This window comes from Rattus rattus, chromosome 2 (assembly GCF_011064425.1).
Source record: "Rattus rattus isolate New Zealand chromosome 2, Rrattus_CSIRO_v1, whole genome shotgun sequence".
NCBI classification, from domain to species: Eukaryota; Metazoa; Chordata; class Mammalia; order Rodentia; family Muridae; genus Rattus; species Rattus rattus.
In genome coordinates, this window is record NC_046155.1 from 115,076,189 (window position 1) to 115,097,447 (window position 21,259).

Genomic DNA, 21,259 nt, shown 5'->3' on the forward strand with positions numbered 1-21,259 from the left:
AATTCATCTGGAATAACAAAAAACCCAGGATACCTAAAACGATGATCCTAAACAATAAAAGGACTTCTGGGGGAATCAATACCCCTGAACTCAAGCAATATTACAGAGCAATAGTGATAAAAAACTGAATGGTATTGGTACAGAGACAGGCAGATAGACCAGTGGAATAGAATTGAAGACCCAGAAATGAACCCACACACCTATGGTCACTTGATTTTTGACAAAGGAGCCAAAACCATCCAATGGAAAAGAAGATAGCATTTTCAGCAAATGGTGCTGGTTCAACTGGAGGTCAGTATGTAGAAGAATGCAGATCGATCCATGCTTATCACCCTGTACAAAGCTTAAGTCCAAGTGGATCAAGGACCTCCACATCAAACCAGATATACTCAAACTAATAGAAGAAAAAGTGGAGAGGCATCTTGAACACATGGACACTGGAGAAAATTTCCTGAACAAAACACCAATGGCTTATGCTCTAAGATCAAGAATCAACAAATGGGATCTCATAAGACGGCAAAGTTTCTGTAAGGCAAAGGACACTGTTGTTAGGACAAAACGACAACCAACAGATTGCGAATAGATCTTTACCCATCCTACAACGATAGAGGGCTTATATCCCAAATATACAAAGAACTCAAGCAGTTAGACCACAGGAAGACAAATAACCCTACTAAAAAATGGGGTTCAGAGCTAAACAAAGAATTCACAGATGAGGAATGCCGAATGGCTGAGAAACACCTAAAGAAATGTTCAACATCTTTAGTCATATGGGAAATGCAAATTAAAACAACCCTGAGATTTCACCTCACACATGTGAGAATGGCTAAGATCAAAAACTCAGGTAACAGCAGTTGCTCGCGAGGATGTGGAGAAAGAGGAACACTCCTCCATTGTTGGTGTGATTGCAGACTGGTACAACCATTCTGGAAATCAGTCTGGAGGCTCCTCAGCAAATTGGACATTGAACTACCTAAGGACCCAGCTATAGCTCTCTTGGGCATATGACCCAACATATAACAAAGACACATGCTCCACTATGTTCATCGCAGGCTTATTTATAATAGCCAGAAGCTGGAAAGAACCCAAATGCCCTTCAACAGAGGAATGGATACAGAAAATGTGGTACATCTACACAATGGAATATTACTCAGCTATCAAAAACAATGACTTTATGAAATTCATAGGCAAATGGATGGAACTGGAAAATATCATCTTGAGTGAGGTAATCCAATCACAGAAAAACACACATGGTATGCACTCATTGATAAGTGGCTATTAGCCCAAATGCTTGAATTACCCTGAGGCACAGAACACATGAAACTCTAGAAGGATGACCAAAATGCGAATGCTTCACTTTTTCTTTAAAAGGGGAACAATACCCTTGGCAAGGAATAGGGAGGCAAAGTTTAGAACAGAGGCAGAAGGAACACCCATTCAGAGCCTGCCCCACATGTGGCCCATACATATACAGCCACTAAACTAGATAAGATGGATAAAGCAAAGAAATGCAGGCTGATAGGAACCGGATGTACATCTCTCCTCAGAGACACAGCCAGAATACAGCAAATACATAGGCGAATGCCAGCAGCAAACCACTGAACTGGGAACGGGACCCCCATTGAAGGAATCAGAGAAAGGACTTGAAGAGCTTTAAGGGGCTCGAGACCCCATATGAACAACAATGCCAACCAACCAGAGCTTCCAGGGAATAAGCCACTACCCGAAGACTATACATGGAATGACCCTGTGCTCCAACCTCATAGGTAGCAATGAATAGCCTAGTAAGAGCACCAGTGGAATGGGAAACCCTTGGTCCTGCCAAGACTTAACACATAGTGAAGGTGATTGTTGGAGGGAGGGTGGTAATGGGGGAAGGATGGGGAGGGGTAGCCCATATAGAAGGGGAGGTTGAGGGGTTAGGGGGATGTTGGCCCAGAAACCTGGAAGGGGAATAACAATCGAAATGTAAATAAGAAATACTCAAGTTAACAAAGATATAAAAAAAAAGTAGGGAAACTACACCTTTCACAATAGTCACAAATAACATAAAATACCTTGGTGAGACTAGCAGTTTATATTTCGGCTTCCTCATGTTATTTCTCACATTCTATGGCTTACAGCTTTACTATGGGCCATTTCACCCTCTCTTGAGCAACCAAGAACTGAATCCATATCTTTACCAAATGGCTCCTAAGGACCTATCTCTGGCACTGGCCATGGTTTCCTTGCTTGTCCATTTCAGCTGGAACTGGGTGGGAGCAGTTGTTTCAGATGATGACCCAGGTTATGAATTTATCTTGGAATTGAGAAGAGAAATGCAAAGGAACAATTTTTGTTTAGCATTTGTGAGTATCATTGTTAGAAATAACAATTTATTTCTGAAAAGGTATAATATCTATTACAACCAGATCAAGATGTCATCAGCAAAAGTTGTTATCATTTATGGAGACAAAGACTCTCCCCTACAGATCAACTTTAGACTATGGAATTTATTTGATATCCAAAGAATCTGGGTCACTACCTCACAGTGGGATATGATCATAAATAATGGAAAATTCCTCCTTAATTCTTCCTATGGTACTCTCAGTTTTTCACATCACTATTCTGAATTATCTGGTTTTAAAACATTTATCCAGACAGCATACCCTTCAAACTACAGTGATGACTATTCTCTTGGTATATTATGGTGGGTGTATTTTAATTGTTCTTTGTCATTATCTGAATGTAAGAATCTGCAAAATTGTCCAAAGGAAAACATATTTAGATGGTTATACAGTCACCATTTTGAAATGTCTTTGAGTGATACTACTTATGACCTATATAATTCTATGTATGCTGTGGCTTACACACTCCAACAGATGCTTCTGAAACAAGCAGATACATGGCAAATAGATGATGGAAAAGAACCAGAATTTGACTCTTGGCAGGTAATCGCTATTCCACTACATATCACATAGAGTCATAGACTTAATTTTTCCGATGAATACTGTAGCTTCTAAGAGTCTAAGTTCTTTTCTTTCAAATACACCAATTGCTGTATTCCTTCATTGCATATCATTGAAATTTCTTTTGTTTCTTAAACTCAAGTACAGCCAATACTGAAACTTCCATAATTTCACAATCTGTTTGTGCTAGTTTCCATATTTCCACCATAGATGTGTTTCTTATCTTTAATATTTGAAACAAAATATGTTGCTTTCTCATGAAATTCTTATTGGAATAAGAAGGTGACTGACCTTTTTAAATGATCAAGGAATTGATAATCTATGTAATGATCAAGAAATTGATAATGTGTGTAATGAATAGGTCCCAAATAACAGAAAAATTCTAGCATTTTCTTCCTCAACAAGGGTCTCAATTTCCTACTTGGTTATCAGATAATAATATACAGAAAATAAGGTGAAGAATGTTTAACTATTCCCACTCATATTTAAGCTGTTCATATTTTAGAGGATTAACTTCACTGAGAAAGAATTATTTAGGAATTTTAATGTTATTGTGCCTATATGTGGTATTTTTCCCACTCTGATATCAGACTATTTGTAATTAAGACACATTATTAAGACAAGTTAAAATCAGAGACAGATTAAACTTTATATTTTCTTTCCTAATCTGTAGGCATAGTTAAAACTAAAATAATAAATGTTTCAGATGCTCTCTTTCCTGAGAAATATCCGATTTATAAACCCTGTTGGTGACAAAGTGAACCTGAATCATGAAGAAAAACTGGATACAAAGTATGAGATTCACCACACTTTGACTTTTTTGCCAAATCCTGTATTTAAGCTGAAAATAGGAACATATTCCCAAAATCTATCACATGGTCGACAATTATATATGTTGAAAGAAATGATAGAGTGGAACACAGGCCACCAACAGGTTTGTTGGATTTACTTGTAAAACACTACATGCAACATAAGTTGATCTTATCATTTTCATAGGATACAGCATTTTAAAATTTATTTACAAACTCATTTCCTATATTCCTATACATGTTTTCAAGACAATTTATTTCCACTAGGACATGTATCTATCTTTATCTATCGTCAATCTATCTATCTATCTATCTATCTATCTATCTATCTATCTATCTATCATCTATCCATTTACCTATCTAGGATTTATAGATGTAGATTATATATGTACATATAAATGCACATATTTGTATGTAAGTCATGATATAATTATATAATTCAAAACAATTATATAAATCACAATACAACTATAATTTTTATCCAGACTACAAAGAAGTATTTCTTCTTAATTTAATGCATTATGAAAACATCTTTTTCAGTTTTTCATTTCATTTTTTTCATTGTCTATGTCATTGTAACTACTGACAGGTAGGTAAATGCTTTTATGTATAATTCATTTGTGATTTTCCTCAGTCTCCAACCTCAGTTTGCAGTATTCCTTGTAGTCCAGGATTCAGAAAATCCCCTCAGCCGGGAAAGCCTGTTTGCTGTTTTGATTGTACACCCTGCCCAGAAAATGAAATTTCCAACATGACAAGTAAGTATTTAACTTACCAAAAGTTTAATTACATTGATTAATTTCTCTCATCTATACATGGTTCTTAATGAGGAAATACCACAACCGCGAAGTTAAGTCTCAACCTAAAATAAAATGAATCAGGAATTCTGACCATTGACTTAAAAGCCTCCCAAATCCTGGATTACATTTTGACTCATTATTCTCAAAACACTGTACCTAATAGTTTCTTTTGGAAATTGCTTTAGAGTTCTAACAATCACTATAGCATTTCTCTTCAGCAGGATGTAACATAGCACTATGTAATACACCTTAATTTAATCTTCTCTGAGAAATGTGAGTTGCATATACTTATTTATCCAGTATACTACAAGTTTAAAGGAAAGGTGTCGATGCTCAGAGATGCTGAAGCCTGTTTGAAAGGCGGGTATTTTGTAGTGTATCCTAACATAGGGCATGCTGTCATTTCATGAATTGTATTTTCATTTGTACTCAATCCATAAATGATTTTGGAAAGCAGAATAGAATTTTAAATCAAAATTTTAGAATAATTTTGAAAAGAATTATGAAATAAACATTTCATATTTAGAAGGATATATCTTGTTTGTGACAATGATCCTATGATACATTGATACTGATACCATTATTACTGCATCAAGTTATTGAATGATGGAAGTAATTTCTTTTGCTGTTATGGCACATATGTAAATAATAAATGTACACTTTCATTTAATCTACTTACCTTTTGTTTCATATAATTTGAATTTCTACATCCTTTTGTTTTGTATAATTTAAATTTAAGATGCATGTAGAATTCAGAGACAGAGAATTGAAGTGATAAGCACACAAGCGAATAGTAGGTTAAAACCAGCTACTAGATAGTGGAGTACTATCTAGAAAATATTGAAGAGTATTATGTTTTAAATATACTGAATTTTAAGCAATTGAAAACAATGATACCTCGGAAATTTTAAAATGTGCTTGCTACTATTTGTATATTAAAAATTTGAAAAAACATTTTATAACAAGTAATAATTATAAATTACTTGAAAAATAAAATGTTTGAATATTTTTCCCAAAAGGTTAGATATAATTGCTTAGAAAATATAAGAGAACATGATTAATTATAAAGGAATATACATTCCTGAATATAATTAACAATTACATTGCTTTTAATTTTGTGCTATTGTCTATCCATAATTGAAACAGATTTGAAAATGTCATATTATATATTACAAATATATGTTAACCATCTCTCCTGTGTTTAATGGCATGTTTACATCTTCAAGAGATAAAAAAGTTTCCTTTCATGCTGTTTTGGAATATGTTTTTATTTTTTGAAACACGCGAATACTAGCATCATAAAAACACTTAGAAATATTTTAATTTTTAAATCCTCATTTCTCCTATTTCTATAGGCTCTTCCACTATTCCTCTCCGCTTTTCCTCTGAGAAGATGGACCACCCCCATATCCTCTCCCCCTGGCACACCAAGTCTCTACAGTGCTAGCCATATCCTCTCCCACTGAGGCCAGATGAGGCACCTTAGGTAGAAGAACCTATTCCAGAGATTGGCAACAGCATTAGGAATAGTCCCTGTTTCAGCACATCAGGACCTACAGGAAGACCAAGCTCCAAATCTGATATATATGTGCTGGGGTCCTAAGTCCAGTCCATGTAAGCCCTTTGGTTGGTGGTTCAGACTCAAAGCTCCCAATGGTCCAGGTTAGCTGACAGTTCTGTCTTCCTGTGGAGTTCACGTCCTCTTCAGGAGCCTCTATCTTTTCCACCACACTCCTATGAAAGTCCAGATCCTTCAGCATATGTTTTGACATGGGTCTCTAAATCTGTCTGAGTCAGTTTCCCTCAGAAGACAGACATATTAGCCACCTGCCTGCAAATATAACTGTTTCATTAATAGAATTAAGGATTAGTGCTTGCACCCAGGATGAGTCTCCAGTTGGGCCTGTTTTGGGTTGGACATTCTCTTAGTCTCTGCTCCATCTTTGTCCCTATATGTCTTGTAGACAGGATAAATTTTGGATCACAGTTTTGGGTGAGTTGGTGTACTTATCCCTCCACTGGGATTCCTGCCTGGCTACATAAGGTGGCCTCTTCAGGTTCATACCCCACTTCTGCAAATCTCATGTAAGTCACCACCATTGATTCTTGGGTGCCTCCTTCAGACCAGGTCTCTGGCACATTCTCTAGGTGTCCTCCACCAGCCCACTACTTCCAATTACAGAATTCTCGTCTTTCTTATGGCCGTCTGATCATCTCTCCCATCCCACCTGATCCCGTACCCCTCCCACTCCTTTCCTATACCCTCTTCTGCCCACTTCCTTCTCTGAATCTGCCTCCAGGACTATTTTATTTCCCCTTCTAAGTGCTATTCAAGCACTGTCATGTGGGCCTTCCTGTTTTGTTTAGTGCCTTTGGGTCTGTGGAATATAGAATGGGTGTCCTTAATTTTATGGCTATATCCACTTATAAGTGAGTACTTACCATGCATGTCCTTCTGAATCTGGGTTAACTCATTCAGGATGATATTCTTAAATTCCATATCTTTTATTTAAGTGAAAGAATGGAATTCTATTGTGTAGCTGTACCTTACATTTTTTTTCCATTTGTAAGATGAGGGACCTCAGGCTTTTTACAGTACCTGGTTAATTTTAACAAAAATGCTATGAATATAGTTGAGCAAGTATCTCCCTAGTATAAAGGAGCAACTTTTAGGTGCAGGCATAGGAGTGATATACTTTAGTCTTGAGGTAGAACTACTTGCAGTTTTTGGAGAAAACATAAAATTGATTTCCAAAGTGGTTATAAAGTTTGCACTCCCACCAGCAATGGAGAAGTGTTCTCCTTGTTCCATACATTTGCCCTGCACTATCAGTTGAGATTTTGGATCTTAGCTATTCTGATCAGTATAGGATAGATTCTCAGAGACATTTTATTTTGCATTTTCATGATGATTAAGGACTTTGAACATTTCTTTAAGTGCTTCTCAGTCATTTGAGATTCTTGAGTTGAAAATTGTTTCCCTCTGTACCACACTTTTTACTTTGATTATTTGGGCTGTCAGAATCTAACATCTTATGTTCTTTATAAATTTTGGATAGTAGTCCTCTGTCAGATGGAGGATAGGTAAAGATCTTTTCCCAATTTTGAGGATGCCATTTTGTGCTCTTGGAAGTCTCTCCTTTGCCCTATCAAAGATTTTCATTTTCATGAGGCCCCATTTATCAATTGTTGATCTTAGAACCTGAGCCATTGGCATTCTATTCGGGATATTGTCTCTTATACCAGTGACTTCAAAGATATTCCCCACTTTCTCTTCTATTAGACTTACTATATCTGGTTTTACATTGAGGTCTTTGATCCACTTGTACTTGAGGGGAATTTTTTTGTTTGTTGTTTTTTTGGTTTTGTTGTTGTTGTTGTTGTTGTTGTTGTTGTTGTTGTTGTTGTAGTTTCAGGGTGATAGATAGGGATTTATTTGCATTATTCTACATGCACCATTAGATAAATATCTTTTCTGGTTGCATTGTCAAAATTCTAAAGTCCATAGGTATATCATGTTATTTCTGGGTCTTCAATTCATTTTCACTGTTAAACCTATCTGGTCCTATATCAACACCATGCAGATTTTATTACTATTGCTTTGTAGTAGAGCTTGAAATAAGTGATGGGGATACCTCCAGCCAGGTAATCTTTTACTGTTCAGGGTTCTTTGGATATCCTGATTTTAATGTTTATTTGTTTGTTTATTTGTTTGTTTTAGCACATGAAGTTGAGTATTTCTCTATCAAGATCTGTAAAGAGTTGTGTTGGAAAATTTAATGGCATTGAATTAAAAATGAATACTGCTTTCAGTACAATGGCCATTTTTACTACATTAATCCTACTGATACATGAGCATGGACAATATGTTATATAATTTGAAGATGTGAGGGCTGTTGTTTCCCTAATTTCTTTCTTGGCCTACTTATCATTTACAATAAGAAAGGCAATTAATTTTTTTAGTTAATATTGTATCCATCCATTTTACTGAAGTTGTTTATCAGCTATTGGAGTTCACTAGTAGAATTTTTATGGTTGCTTATGTTTATGAATACTGTCCCATGATCCACAAACATTGAGAATTTGACTCCTCCTTTTCTAATTTCTATCCCCTTGACTCCATGACTTGTCTTATTGCTCTATCTAGAACTTCAAGTACTGTATTAATTAGATTGGGAGAGAAGGAATAGCCATGCCCGGTTGCTTATCTTAGTGGAATTTCTTTAGTTTTTCTCCATGTAATTTGATGTTGTCTCATGTCTTCTTGTATATTTCTGATTATGTTTAGGTATGTGCTTTGTATTCATGATCTCTCTAAGACTTTCATAGTGAATTCTAAAATGTTGGATTTTGCTAAAGCCTCTTTCAACATGTAATGAAGTGCTCATATGATTTTTTCCTATCAGTTTGTTTAAGTGATGTATTATGCTTATGAATTTTTTATAGGGCACCATCCATGCATCCTTTGGATTAATCCTAATTGATCATGGTGGATGGAGTTTTTGATGTGCTCCTAAGATTTGGTTTACAAGCATTTTTTAGAATTGTTTTTGCATCAATGTTTATAAGAAAAATGGTTCTGAAATTCTCTTTGTCTATTCTTTGTATGGTTTAAGCTTCAGGATGACTGTGGCTTCATATAATGAGTTTGGCAGTCTTCCTTCTGTTTCTGTTTTGTGCAGCAGATTCACGGTTGTTAGTGTTAGCTCTTCTTTCAAACTCAGGTAAAAATCTGCACTAAAACCAATTGGACCTGGGCTTTTTATTTGCTCAGGAGCCTTTTATTGACTTCTCTTTCTTTAGGGTTTATAGGAATGTTTTAATAGTTTGCCTGATCTTCATTTAACTCTGTTAATTTCTATCTGTATAGAAAACCATCCATTTAGATAAGACATTTGTTGCGGTTTTTTTGTTTTGTTTTGTTTTGTTTTTTGGTATGACACATAGGCTTTTGAAATAAAATCATTGAATTTCCTATTTGTCTGTTGTTATGCTTCCATTTTCCTTCCTGGTTTTGTTTATTGGGATACTGTCTCTCTGTCTTTGGGTTAATTTGGCTAAAGGTTTATTTATCTTCTTGATTTTTCTCAATAAACTAGCTCTTCTTTTCCTTGATTCTTTGTATTATTTCTAATTTATTGACTTCAGACATAATCTTGGTTATTTTCTGCCTACTTTTTTAAAAAAATAAAATCTCATTTTATTTCGTTAAGTATTATGTAAGAAAAAACTGCTTACTCTGTAGTATTTATGACACTACAAATAAGTTACAATGAGTCAATGTTATAAAATACATAAATTATCAGAATTTACATATGGAACAATCAGGAAAATTATTCTTGTGGTTTCTCCTATGACTCTGAAGGAAATTATGCAGTCATGCTTGAATTCACACTAAAATTTTCAGATCTTATTTACAACAGAACATTTTTATTTTATTTGTCTTGGATACTTTATGTAACACCATTTCAAATGTTATCCTCTTTTGCCCCTCTCCTCTACTCCCTCCTCCTCCTCCTGTTTCTATAAGGATGTTCCGATTCAATTCACCCACTCCCACGTCAATGCTTTAGCATTCCCCTACATTGGGGAAATGAGCCTTCACAGGATCAAGGTTATATCCTCCTATTGATTCTGGACAATGTCATTCTCTGCTACATATGTGGCTGCAGTCATGGTTCCCTCCATGCATATGCTTGGTTGGTGGTTTAGTCCCTGGTAACTCTAGGTGTGGGTAGGGCATTGGGGTTTGGGTGGTTAATTCTGTTGTTCTTTTTATGGTGTTGCAAACCCTTTCAGCTACTTTAGTCTCTTCTCTTAACTCCTCCATTGTTGTTCCCTTGTACAGTCCAATGGTTAACTGCAAGCCTCCTTCTCTATATCAGTAGGGCTCTAGCAAAGCCTCTTATGGGACACCCATATCTGGCACCTGTCAGCAAGCTCTTCTTGGCACCAGCAATAGTGACTGGGTTTGGTAGCTGTATATGAGATGGACTCCCATATGGGGCAGTCTCTGGGCGACCTTTTCTGTAGTCCTTGTTCCACTCTTAGTCCCTGTATTTCCTCCCATGAGTGTTTTGTTCTCCCTTCTAAAAAGGACTAAAGCATTCATGTTTTGATCTTCCATCTTCTTGATCTACATATATTCTGTGATTTTTTCCTTAGGTATTCCAAGCTTGTGTTTTTGCTTTCCTTTTCTGGAGGTTTCCTGTGTATTTTTAAATTCTTGGTATGAGAACTTTCTAATTTCTTTATGAACACAGTGCTATGAACCTTTCTCTTAGCACTGCTCTCATTGTGTCCCATATGTTTGAATATGTTGTGTCTTCATTTCACTTGAATTCTAGAAAAGTTTTTATTACTTGACTTCTTTGATGTCCTAGAGATCATTGAGTAGACAGTCCTTTTTTTCCATATGTGTGTAGACTTTCTGGGGTTTCTACTGCTGTTAAAGTACATCATTATTTAATAATCATTTTGTAAGGTACAATATAGTATTTCAATATATTGTATCTGTTGAGATTTGCTTTGGGACTGATTATATGGTCAGTTTTGCAGTAGGACTCATGATGTCCTGAGAAGATATATTCTCTTGTGTTTGGGTGAAATATTCTGTAGTTCTTAGTTAGGTTCACTTGATTTATAATGTCAGGTAGTTTCATCATTTCTGTGCAGTTTTTCCTTTTGGACATGTCAAACTTTTTGACTGGGATGTAAATATCTTCCACTATTAGTGTTTGGCGTTTGATGTGCCGTTTAAGCTTTATTAAATTATCCTTCACAAACATAGTTGCTCTTGAGTTTGAGGCATACATGTTTAGAATAAAGATAACATCTGGGTAGATTCTTCCTTTGATGAGTATGATGTTGCATTTCTTGTCTGTTTCAATTAATTTTGGTTGAGACTATTTTATTAGCTATAGAATGGTTACTCTACTTTTTTCTTGTAACCCTTTGCTTAGAAGATATTTCTCCAGCCCTATAACCTAATGTCTATCTTTATTGCTGAGATATGTTTCTAATATGTAGCAGAATAATGGATCCTGTGCTTGCATTCATCCTCTTAGCCTTCATGCCTTTATTGGGGAATTGAGTCCATTGATCCATTGATGTTCAAGACTATTAATGAAAAATGATTTTTAATTTCTGTTATTTTGATGTTGATGGTGTTATTATGTGTGCATGTGCACATTCTTGTGTGTGCCTCTCTTGTTTGTGCTAGTACAGAATTACCTTTCTGTTTACTTGGGTGTTATTATTCTCTTTGGAGTGGAATTTTCATTCTAGTATTTTCTATAGTAATGCATTTGGGGACAGATAATATTTAAATTTGGATTTGTCTTGAAATATCTCATTTTCTTTATCCATAATGATTGAGAGTGTTGTTATATATAGTAGTATAACTGGGCATATGTGGATTTTTAGAGGTTGCAAAATATCTGTGCAGGCTGTTATAGCTTTTAGAGTCTCTGTTGAGAAGTCAGGTGACATTCAGCTAGGTCTGCCTTTTCCACTTGCCTCTTTTAATATACTCTTCTTAGTTTTGTAGACTTGTTGGAAGATATTTTTTCCAGTATACTCTAATTTACTTTCTATAAGATTCTTGTATGTTCATAGGCATCTCTTTGATCAAATTGTAAAAGTTTTCTTTTATAATTTTGTTAAAAATGTCTCCTGGTCTATGGAACTAGAACTCCACCTTCTTTTTCTATGCCTCATATTCTTAAGTTAGGTTTTTTCCTGTTATCCCAGGTTTCCTGGATTTTTTTGGCGGGTGTATTAGGATTTTTTTAGATTTAATAGATTCTTTTACTGAGGAATAAATTTGTACTACTGATTCTTCTATGCCTGAGATTCTCTCTCCCATCTATCTTCTTTTTTTTTTTTTATTAACTTGAGTATTTCTTATGTACATTTCGAGTGTTATTCCCTTTCCCGGTTTCCAGGCAAACATCCCCTTCCCTCCCCCCCTTCCTTATGGGTGTTCCCCTCCACACCTCCCCCATTGCCGCCCTCCCCCGACAGTCTAGTTCACTGGGGGTTCAGTCTTAGCAGGACCCAGGGCTTCCCTTCCACTGGTGCTCTTACTAGGATATTCATTGCTACCTATGAGGTCAGAGTCCAGGGTCAGTCCATGTATAGTCTTTAGGTAGTGGCTTAGTCCCTGGAAGCTCTGGTTGCTTGGCATTGTTGTACATATGGGGTCTCAAGCCCTTCAAGCTCTTCCAGTTCATTCTCTGATTCCTTCAACGGGGTCCCATTCTCAGTTCAGTGGTTTGCTGCTGGCATTCGCCTCTGTATTTGCTGTATTCTGGCTGTGTCTCTCAGGATCGATCTACATCCGGCTCCTGTCGGTCTGCACATCTTTGCTTCATCCATATTGTCTAATTGGGTGGCTCTATATGTATGGGCCACATGTGGGGCAGGCCCTGAATGGGTGTTCCTTCAGTCTCTGTTTTAATCTTTGCCTCTCTCTTCCCTGCCAAGGGTATTCTTGTTCCCCTTTTGAAGAAGGAGTGAAGCCTTCACATTTTGATCATCCGTCTTGAGTTTCATTTGTTCTAGGCAACTAGGGTAATTCAAGCATTTGGGCTAATAGCCACTTATCAGTGAGTGCATACCATGTATGTCTTTCTGTGATTGGGTTAGCTCACTCAGGATGATATTTTCCAGTTCCAACCATTTGCCTACGAATTTCATAAACTCGTTGTTTTTGATAGCTGAGTAATATTCCATTGTGTAGATGTACCACATTTTCTGTATCCATTCCTCTGTTGAAGGGCATCTGGGTTCTTTCCAGCTTCTGGCTATTATATATAAGGCTGCTAAGAACATAGTGGAGCACGTGTCTTTTTTATATGTTGGGGCATCTTTTGGGTATATGCCCAAGAGAGGTATAGCTGGATCCTCAGGCAGTTCAATGTCCAATTTTCTGAGAAACCTCCAGACTGATTTCCAGAATGGTTGTACCAGTCTGCAACCCCACCAACAATGGAGGAGTGTTCCTCTTTCTCCGCATCCTCGCCAGCATTTGCTGTCACCTGAGTTTTTGATCTTAGCCATTCTCACTGGTGTGAGGTGAAATCTCAGGGTTGTTTTGATTTGCATTTCCCTGATGACTAAAGATGTTGAACATTTCTTTAGGTGTTTCTCAGCCATTCGGCATTCCTCAGCTGTGAATTCTTTGTTTAGCTCTGAACCCCATTTTTTAATAGGGTTATTTGTCTCCCCTGCGGTCTAACTTTTGAGTTCTTTGTATATTTTGGATATAAGGCCTCTATCTGTTGTAGGATTGGTAAAGATCTTTTCCCAATCTGTTGTTGCCGTTTTGTCCTAACCACAGTGTCCTTTGCCTTACAGAAGCTTTGTAGTTTTATGAGATCCCATTTGTCGATTCTTGATCTTAGAGCATACGCCATTGGTGTTTTGTTCAGGAAATTTTTTCCAGTGCCCATGTGTTCCAGATGCTTCCCTAGTTTTTCTTCTATTAGTTTGAGTGTGTCTGGTTTGATGTGGAGGTCCTTGATCCACTTGGACTTAAGCTTTGTACAGGGTGATAAGCTTGGATCGATCTGCATTCTTCTACATGTTGACCTCCAGTTGAACCAGCACCATTTGCTGAAAATGCTATCTTTTTCCATTGGATGGATTTGGCTCCTTTGTCAAAAATCAAGTGACCATAGGTGTGTGGGTTCATTTCTGGGTCTTCAATTCTATTCCATTGGTCTATCTGTCTGTCTCTGTACCAATACCATGCAGTTTTTATCACTATTGCTCTGTAATACTGCTTGAGTTCAGGGATAGCGATTCCCCCTGAAGTCCTTTTTTTGTTGAGGATAGTTTTAGCTATCCTGGGTTTTTTGTTATTCCAGATGAATTTGCAAATTGTTCTGTCTAACTCTTTGAAGAATTGGATTGGTATTTTGATGGGGATTGCATTGAATCTGTAGATCGCTTTTGGTAAAATGGCCATTTTTACTATATTAATCCTGCCAATCCATGAGCATGGGAGATCTTTCCATCTTCTGAGGTCTTCTTCAATTTCTTTCTTCAGAGTCTTGAAGTTCTTGTTGTACAAATCTTTTACTTGCTTGGTTAAAGTCACACCGAGGTACTTTATATTATTTGGGTCTATTATGAAGGGTGTCGTTTCCCTAATTTCTCGGCTTGTTTCTCTTTGGTGTAGAGGAAGGCTACTGATTTATTTGAGTTAATTTTATACCCAGCCACTTTGCTGAAGTTGTTTATCAGCTTTAGTAGTTCTCTGGTGGAACTTTTGGGATCACTTAAATATACTATCATATCATCTGCAAATAGTGATATTTTGACTTCTTCTTTTCCGATCTGTATCCCCTTGACCTCCTTTTGTTGTCTGATTGCTCTGGCTAGAACTTCAAGAACTATATTGAATAAGTAGGGAGAGAGTGGGCAGCCTTGTTTAGTCGCTGATTTTAGTGGGATTGCTTCAAGTTTCTCTCCATTTAGTTTAATGTTAGCCACTGGTTTGCTGTATATGGCTTTTACTATGTTTAGGTATAGGCCTTGGATTCCTATTCTTTCCAGGACTTTTATCATGAAGGGGTGTTGAATTTTGTCAAATGCTTTCTCAGCATCTAATGAGATGATCATTTGTTCTTTTAATTTGTTTATATAATGAATCACGTTGATGGTTTTCCATATATTAAACCATCCCTGCATGCCTGGGATGAAGCCTACTTGATCATGGTGGATGATGGTTTTGATGTGCTCTTGGATTCGGTTTGCCATAATTTTGTTGAGTATTTTTCGTCGGTATTCATAACGGAAATTGGTCTGAAGTTCTCTTTCTTTGTTGGGTCTTTGTGTGGTTTAGGTATAAGAGTAATTGTGGCTTCATAGAAGGAATTCAGTAGTGTTCCATCTGTTTCAATTTTGTGGAATAGTTTGGATAGGATTGATATGAAGTCTTCTATGAAGGTTTGATAGAATTCTGTACTAAACCCGTCTGGACCTGGGCTCTTTTTGGTTGGGAGACCTTTAATGACTGCTTCTATTTCCTTAGGAGTTATGGGTTGTTTAACTGGTTTATCTGTTCCTGATTTAACTTCAGTACCTGGTATCTGTCTAGGAAATTGTCCATTTCCTGCAGATTTTCAAGTTTTGTTGAATATAGGCTTTTATAGTAAGATCTGATGATTTTTTGAATTTCCTCTGAATCTGTAGTTATGTCTCCCTTTTCATTTCTGATTTTGGTAATTTGGACACAGTCTCTCTGTCCTCTCATTAGTCTGGCTAAGGTTTTATCTATCTTGTTGATTTTCTCAAAGAACCAACTTTAGGTTCTGTTGATTCTTTCTATGGTCCTTTTTGTTTCTACTTGGCTGATTTCAGCTCTGAGTTTGATTATTTCCTGTCTTCTACTCCTCCTGGGTGTATTTGCTTCTTTTTGTTCTAGAGCTTTTAGGTGTGCTGTCAGGCTGCTGACATATCCTCTCTCCTGTTTCTTTCTGCAGGCACTCAGAGCTATGTGTTTTCCTCTTAGCACAGCTTTCATTGTGTCCCATATGTTTGGGTAGGTTGTACCTTCATTTTCATTAAATTCTAAGAAGTCTTTAATTTCTTTCTTTATTTCTTCCTTGACCAGGTTATCGTTGAGTAGAGCATTGTTCACGTTCCACGTATATGTGGGCATTCTTCCCTTATTGTTATTGAAGACCAGTTTTAGCGCGTGGTGGTCTGATAGCTCGCCTGGGATTATTTCTATCTTTCTGTACCTGTTGAGGCCTGTTTTCTGATCAATTATATGGTCAGTTTTGGAGAAAGTACCATGAGGAGCTGATAAGAAGGTATATCCTTTTGCTTTAGGGTAGAACGTTCTATAAATATCCGTTAAGTCTTTTTGGCTCATGACTTCTCTTAGTCCGTCTACGTCTCTGTTTAATTTCTGTTTCCATGATCTGTCCATTGATGAGAGTGGGGTGTTGAAGTCTCCTACTATTATTGTGTGAGGTGCAATATGTGTTTTGAGCTTTAGTAAGGTTTCTTTTACGTATGTAGGTGCCCTTGTATTTGGGGCATAGATATTTAGGATTGAGAGTTCATCTTGGTGGATTTTTCCTTTGATAAATATAAAGTGTCCTTCCTTATCTTTTTTGATGACTTTTAGTTGAAAATTGACTTTATTTGATATTAGAATGGCTACTCCAGCTTGCTTCTTCCGACCATTTGCCTGGAAAGTTGTTTTCTAGCCTTTCACTCTGAGGTAGTGTCTGTCTTTGTCTCTGAGGTGTGTTTCCTGTAGGCAGCAGAATGCAGGGTCCTCGTTGCGTATCCAGTTTGTTAATCTATGTCTTTTTATTGGGGAGTTGAGGCCATTGATGTTGAGAGATATTAAGGAATAGTGATTATTGCTTCCTGTTATATTCATACTTGAATGTGTTATGTTTGTGTGCTTTTCTTCTCTTTGTTTTGTTGCCAAGATGATTAGTTTCTTGCCTCTTCTTGGGTATAGCTTGCCTCCTTATGTTGGGCTTTACCATTTATTATCCTTTGTAGCGCTGGATTTGTAGAAAGATATTGTGTAAATTTGGTTTTGTCATGGAATATCTTGGTTTCTCCATCTATGTTAATTGAGAGTTTTGCAGGATACAGTAGCCTGGGCTGGCATTTGTGTTCTCTTAGGGTCTGTATGACATCAGTCCAGGATCTTCTGGCCTTCATAGTTTCTGGCGAAAAGTCTGGTGTGATTCTGATAGGTCTGCCTTTATATGTTACTTGACCTTTTCCCTTACTGCTTTTAATATTTTTCTTTATTTTGTGCGTTTGGTGTTTTGACTATTATGTGACGGAGGTGTTTCTTTTCTGGTCCAATCTATTTGGAGTTCTGTAGGCTTCTTGTATGCCTATGGGTATCTCCTTTTTAGGTTAGGGAAGTTTTCTTCTATGATTTTGTTGAAGATATTTACTGGTCCTTTGAGCTGGGAGTCTTCACTCTCTTCTATACCTATTATCCTTAGGTTTGATCTTCTCATTGAGTCCTGGATTTCCTGTATGTTTTGGACCAGTAGCTTTTTCCTTTTTACATTATCTTTGACAGTTGAGTCAATGATTTCTATGGAATCTTCTGCTCCTGAGATTCTCTCTTCCATCTCTTGTATTCTGTTGGTGAAGCTTGTATCTACAGCTCCTTGTCTCTTCTTTTTGGTTTTCTATATCCAGGGTTGTTTCCATGTGTTCTTTCTTGATTGCTTCTATTTCCATTTTTAATTCCTTCAACTGTTTGATTGTGTTTTCCTGGAATTCTTTCAGGGATTTTTTGTGACTCCTCTCTATGGGCTTCTACTTGTTTATTTATGTTTTCCTGAAATTCTTTTAGGGATTTTTTTGTGACTCCTCTCTATGGGCTTCTACTTGTTTATTTATATTTTCCTGGAATTCTTTTAGGAATTTTTTCCATTCCTCTCTGTAGGCTTCTACTTGTTTATTTATGTTTTCCTGTGTTTCTCTAAGGGAGTTCTTCATGTCTTTCTTGAAGTCCTCCAACATCATGATCAAATATGATTTTGAAACTAGATCTTGCTTTTCTGGTGTGTTTGGATATTCCGTGTTTGCTTTGGTGGGAGAATTGGGCTCCGATGATGCCATGTAGTCTTGGTTTCTGTTGCTTGGGTTCCTGCGCTTGCCTCTCGCCATCAGATTATCTCTAGTGTTACTTTGTTCTGCTATTTCTGACAGTGGCTAGACTGTCTTATAAGCCTGTGTTTCAGGAGTGCTGTAGACCTGTTTTCCTGTTTTCTTTCAGCCAGTTATGGGGACAGAGTGTTCTGCTTTCAGGGCGCCAGTTTTTTCTTCTCTACAGGTCTTCAGCTGTTCCTGTGAGCCTGTGTCTTGAGTTCACCAGGCAAGTCGTTTGTAGCAGAAAAGTTTGTCTTACCTGTGGTCCCCAGGCTCAAGTTTGCTAGTGGGGTGTTGCCTATGAGCTCTCCACGGCCTCAGCAGCCAGGAAGATCTGCGCCGCCCCTTCCGGGAGGTTCCGTGCACCAGGGTTCCAGATAGCTTTTGTTTTCCTCTGGGGTCAGTACTGTGTGCAGCGCGCAGTCTCTTCTGGTTTCCCAGGCGTGTCCGCCTCTGAAGGTTTAGCTCTCCCTCCCACGGGATTTGGGGTGCAGAGAACTGTTTATCCGTCGGTCCCTTCAGGTGCGTGTCTCAGACGCAGTGGATCTGCTGCGGTCTCAGTGTTTCATGCTTTAAAATAAGGTATTTAATTCAGTTTGAATTGACGTTTTTGTGTGTGAAGGCTGAGAGATATGAAGCGAATTTAATTCTTTTGTAGGTATATACCCATTTTTCAGGCTCTGCTTTGCCCAATGTGATGGTTTGCATATGCTTGACCCAGCGAGTGGTACTATTAGAAGGTATGGCCTTGTTGGAGGAAGTGTGTCACCGTGGGCATGAGTTTTAATACCCTTGTCCTAGATGCCTAGAACCAGTCTTCTCCTAGCAACCTTCAGATGAAGATGTAGAATGCTCAGCTCCTTTTGCACCATGCCTGTTTATATGCTGCCATGCTCCTGCCTTGATAATAATGGACTGAACCTCTGAACCTGTAAGACAGCCCCAATTAAATGTTGTCCTTTATAAAACTTGCATCGATCATGGTGTCTGTTCACAGGAATAAAACCCTAATATAGTAGTTGGTACCAGGAGAGGGGTATTGCTGAGATAGGCCTGATCATACTTTTGTTTGGAAGAATGTGGACTTTGGATTTGGAAAGCAGTAGAATGCTTTAAATGGGGCTTAATGGGCTATCTTAGTAGGAATGCGTAAGTCTTTATTACTGAGGGTGATTTGAATTGTGCAGGCCTGGCCCTAGAGGTTTCAGAGGAGAAGAATTTGGTATGTGCTGTAAAGACTGCTATGTGGTATTTTGGTGAAGAATGTGGCTACTTTTTGCCTTTGTTTGAATACTCTGCCTGAGGCTAAGGTGAACAGACTCAGATTAATTAGATTGACAAAGGAAGTCTCAGAAATGCCCACCATAGACTTTGTTCTCTGGTTAAGTCTCATGAAGAGAATTTTAATGAAAAAAGGAAAGTTGAGAAAGGAAAAATACAAAATATATGGTTCAAGTATTGAAGGAACACCCTGAAATGAAATGGAGCTGAATCCTGTGTTCAAGGATATTAAATTGAATTAAGGGAGTAATGACCTTGGGGCAAGATCCCACCCAGCTAAGTTAGTTCCAGGGAACTTAGTACAAACCTTTAATACCAGAAGACAGGCATACCAATCTCTAAATTCAAGGTCAATCTACAGGGTAAGATCTAGGACAGCTAAGTTTAGACAGTGAAAGAGTTAGAAAAGAGGAAGCTAGTAATAATGTGATAGAACAAGGGGGCCATGTTCCAGCTCCTGCAAGCAGCAAAACTCAGCAGCTTTGGCCATGTGTATCTGACTTTATATTTAAGAGGAGGAGACAATTTGATGCTGATTAGCTGGAGCTAAGAAAGAGATCAGATCACTGAGGTGAAATCTTCTGGAAAGTGTTTTTTGAGAGCTGTGTTTCAGAGATGCCAAGGTTGTACCTTGTTCTGTGGCTGGACTTGGTAGTGTATAAGAGTCACCTAGGTGGTACTGGTTTTGAAGACATGAAGGGGCCATGATGAGCAGCTGAGACTGGCCACTGTGAGAGGTCGTGGAAGGCCATTGGTGAAGGTGCACTCTTAATTGCAATTGATGGCCCAGGACTGAAGGGATCAGGCAAAGGAGTTGAAGCTTGGCACCATGAAGAGAGCCTAGGAGAGGTTGATTGGTGAAGTCTAGATGCAAAGGAAGACCCCAGTGTATTGGAGACACCAGTACCATGGGATAATCACCAAGAACAACAGCAACAGTGTAGTGTGGATCAACGGGAAGTTAAACTGTTATAGAGGGCAGAGCTGGAGAAGTGAGGCCAGCCCTTAGAAGGATCACGTATGGATCCCAGACACTGAACAAGCTGTAACATTGAAGCTGCCTTGGAGACCCAAAGGTGTTAAAGATGCCAGAGCCATGGGCTATCTGCTGAAGAAAGCTGGAAAACAGGAAGTGGAACCAGCCCAGGAGAAAGAGATTTGTTGTAGTCAGCAAAGATGAGAAATGAGTTGAAGATCTGAAGGCTGCTTTGACATCAGACACGGAGAGTTTGGAGTTTGCCCAGCTGGTTGCCTGTCTTAATTCGAGGATAACAGTTAAGTGGATGGATCTCAGAAGAAACTGAGCTTTTGACTTGTAGTATTGTTGATACTGCTATAGAGTATGGGTACTTTGAAAGTTGAACTAAATGTACTTTTTTTATTATACGAAGTTTAGGTATAGCTTCCATAGACTTATGTGTTTAAACAAGCCTATGGAGGCCAGGGAGTAGAATGTGATGGTTTGCATATGCTTGACCCAGGGAGTAGTACTATTAGAAGGAAGTACTTGTTGGAGGAAGTGTGTCACTGTGGAGGTAGACTTGGAGACCCTCCTCCTACCTGCCTGAGGATGCTCAGTCTGTTCCTGTCCTCTTTTGATTGAAGATGTAGAACTCAGCTCCTCCTGCACCATGCCTGCCTGGATGCTGCCATGCTCCTGCCTTGATGATAATGGACTGAACCTCTGAACCTGTAAGCGAGCCCCAATCTTTTCCTATTAACTTGAGTATTTTTATTTACATTTCAAATGTTATTCCCTTTCGGTTTC

At 37.9% G+C, this 21,259-nt stretch overlaps 1 protein-coding gene across 1 annotated transcript in view; it reads left to right on the forward strand.

Annotated features, from left to right (window-relative positions):
* Positions 1 to 21,259, forward strand: part of LOC116894252 (vomeronasal type-2 receptor 116-like) — a 49,757-nt gene that overhangs the window by 23,427 nt on the left and 5,071 nt on the right. Inside the window, exons 3-5 of the mRNA XM_032895958.1 lie at positions 2,124 to 2,930; positions 3,655 to 3,882; positions 4,392 to 4,515. Coding sequence (XP_032751849.1) covers positions 2,124 to 2,930; positions 3,655 to 3,882; positions 4,392 to 4,515 — 1,159 coding nt within the window. The remainder of the gene's footprint in view (positions 1 to 2,123; positions 2,931 to 3,654; positions 3,883 to 4,391; positions 4,516 to 21,259) is intronic.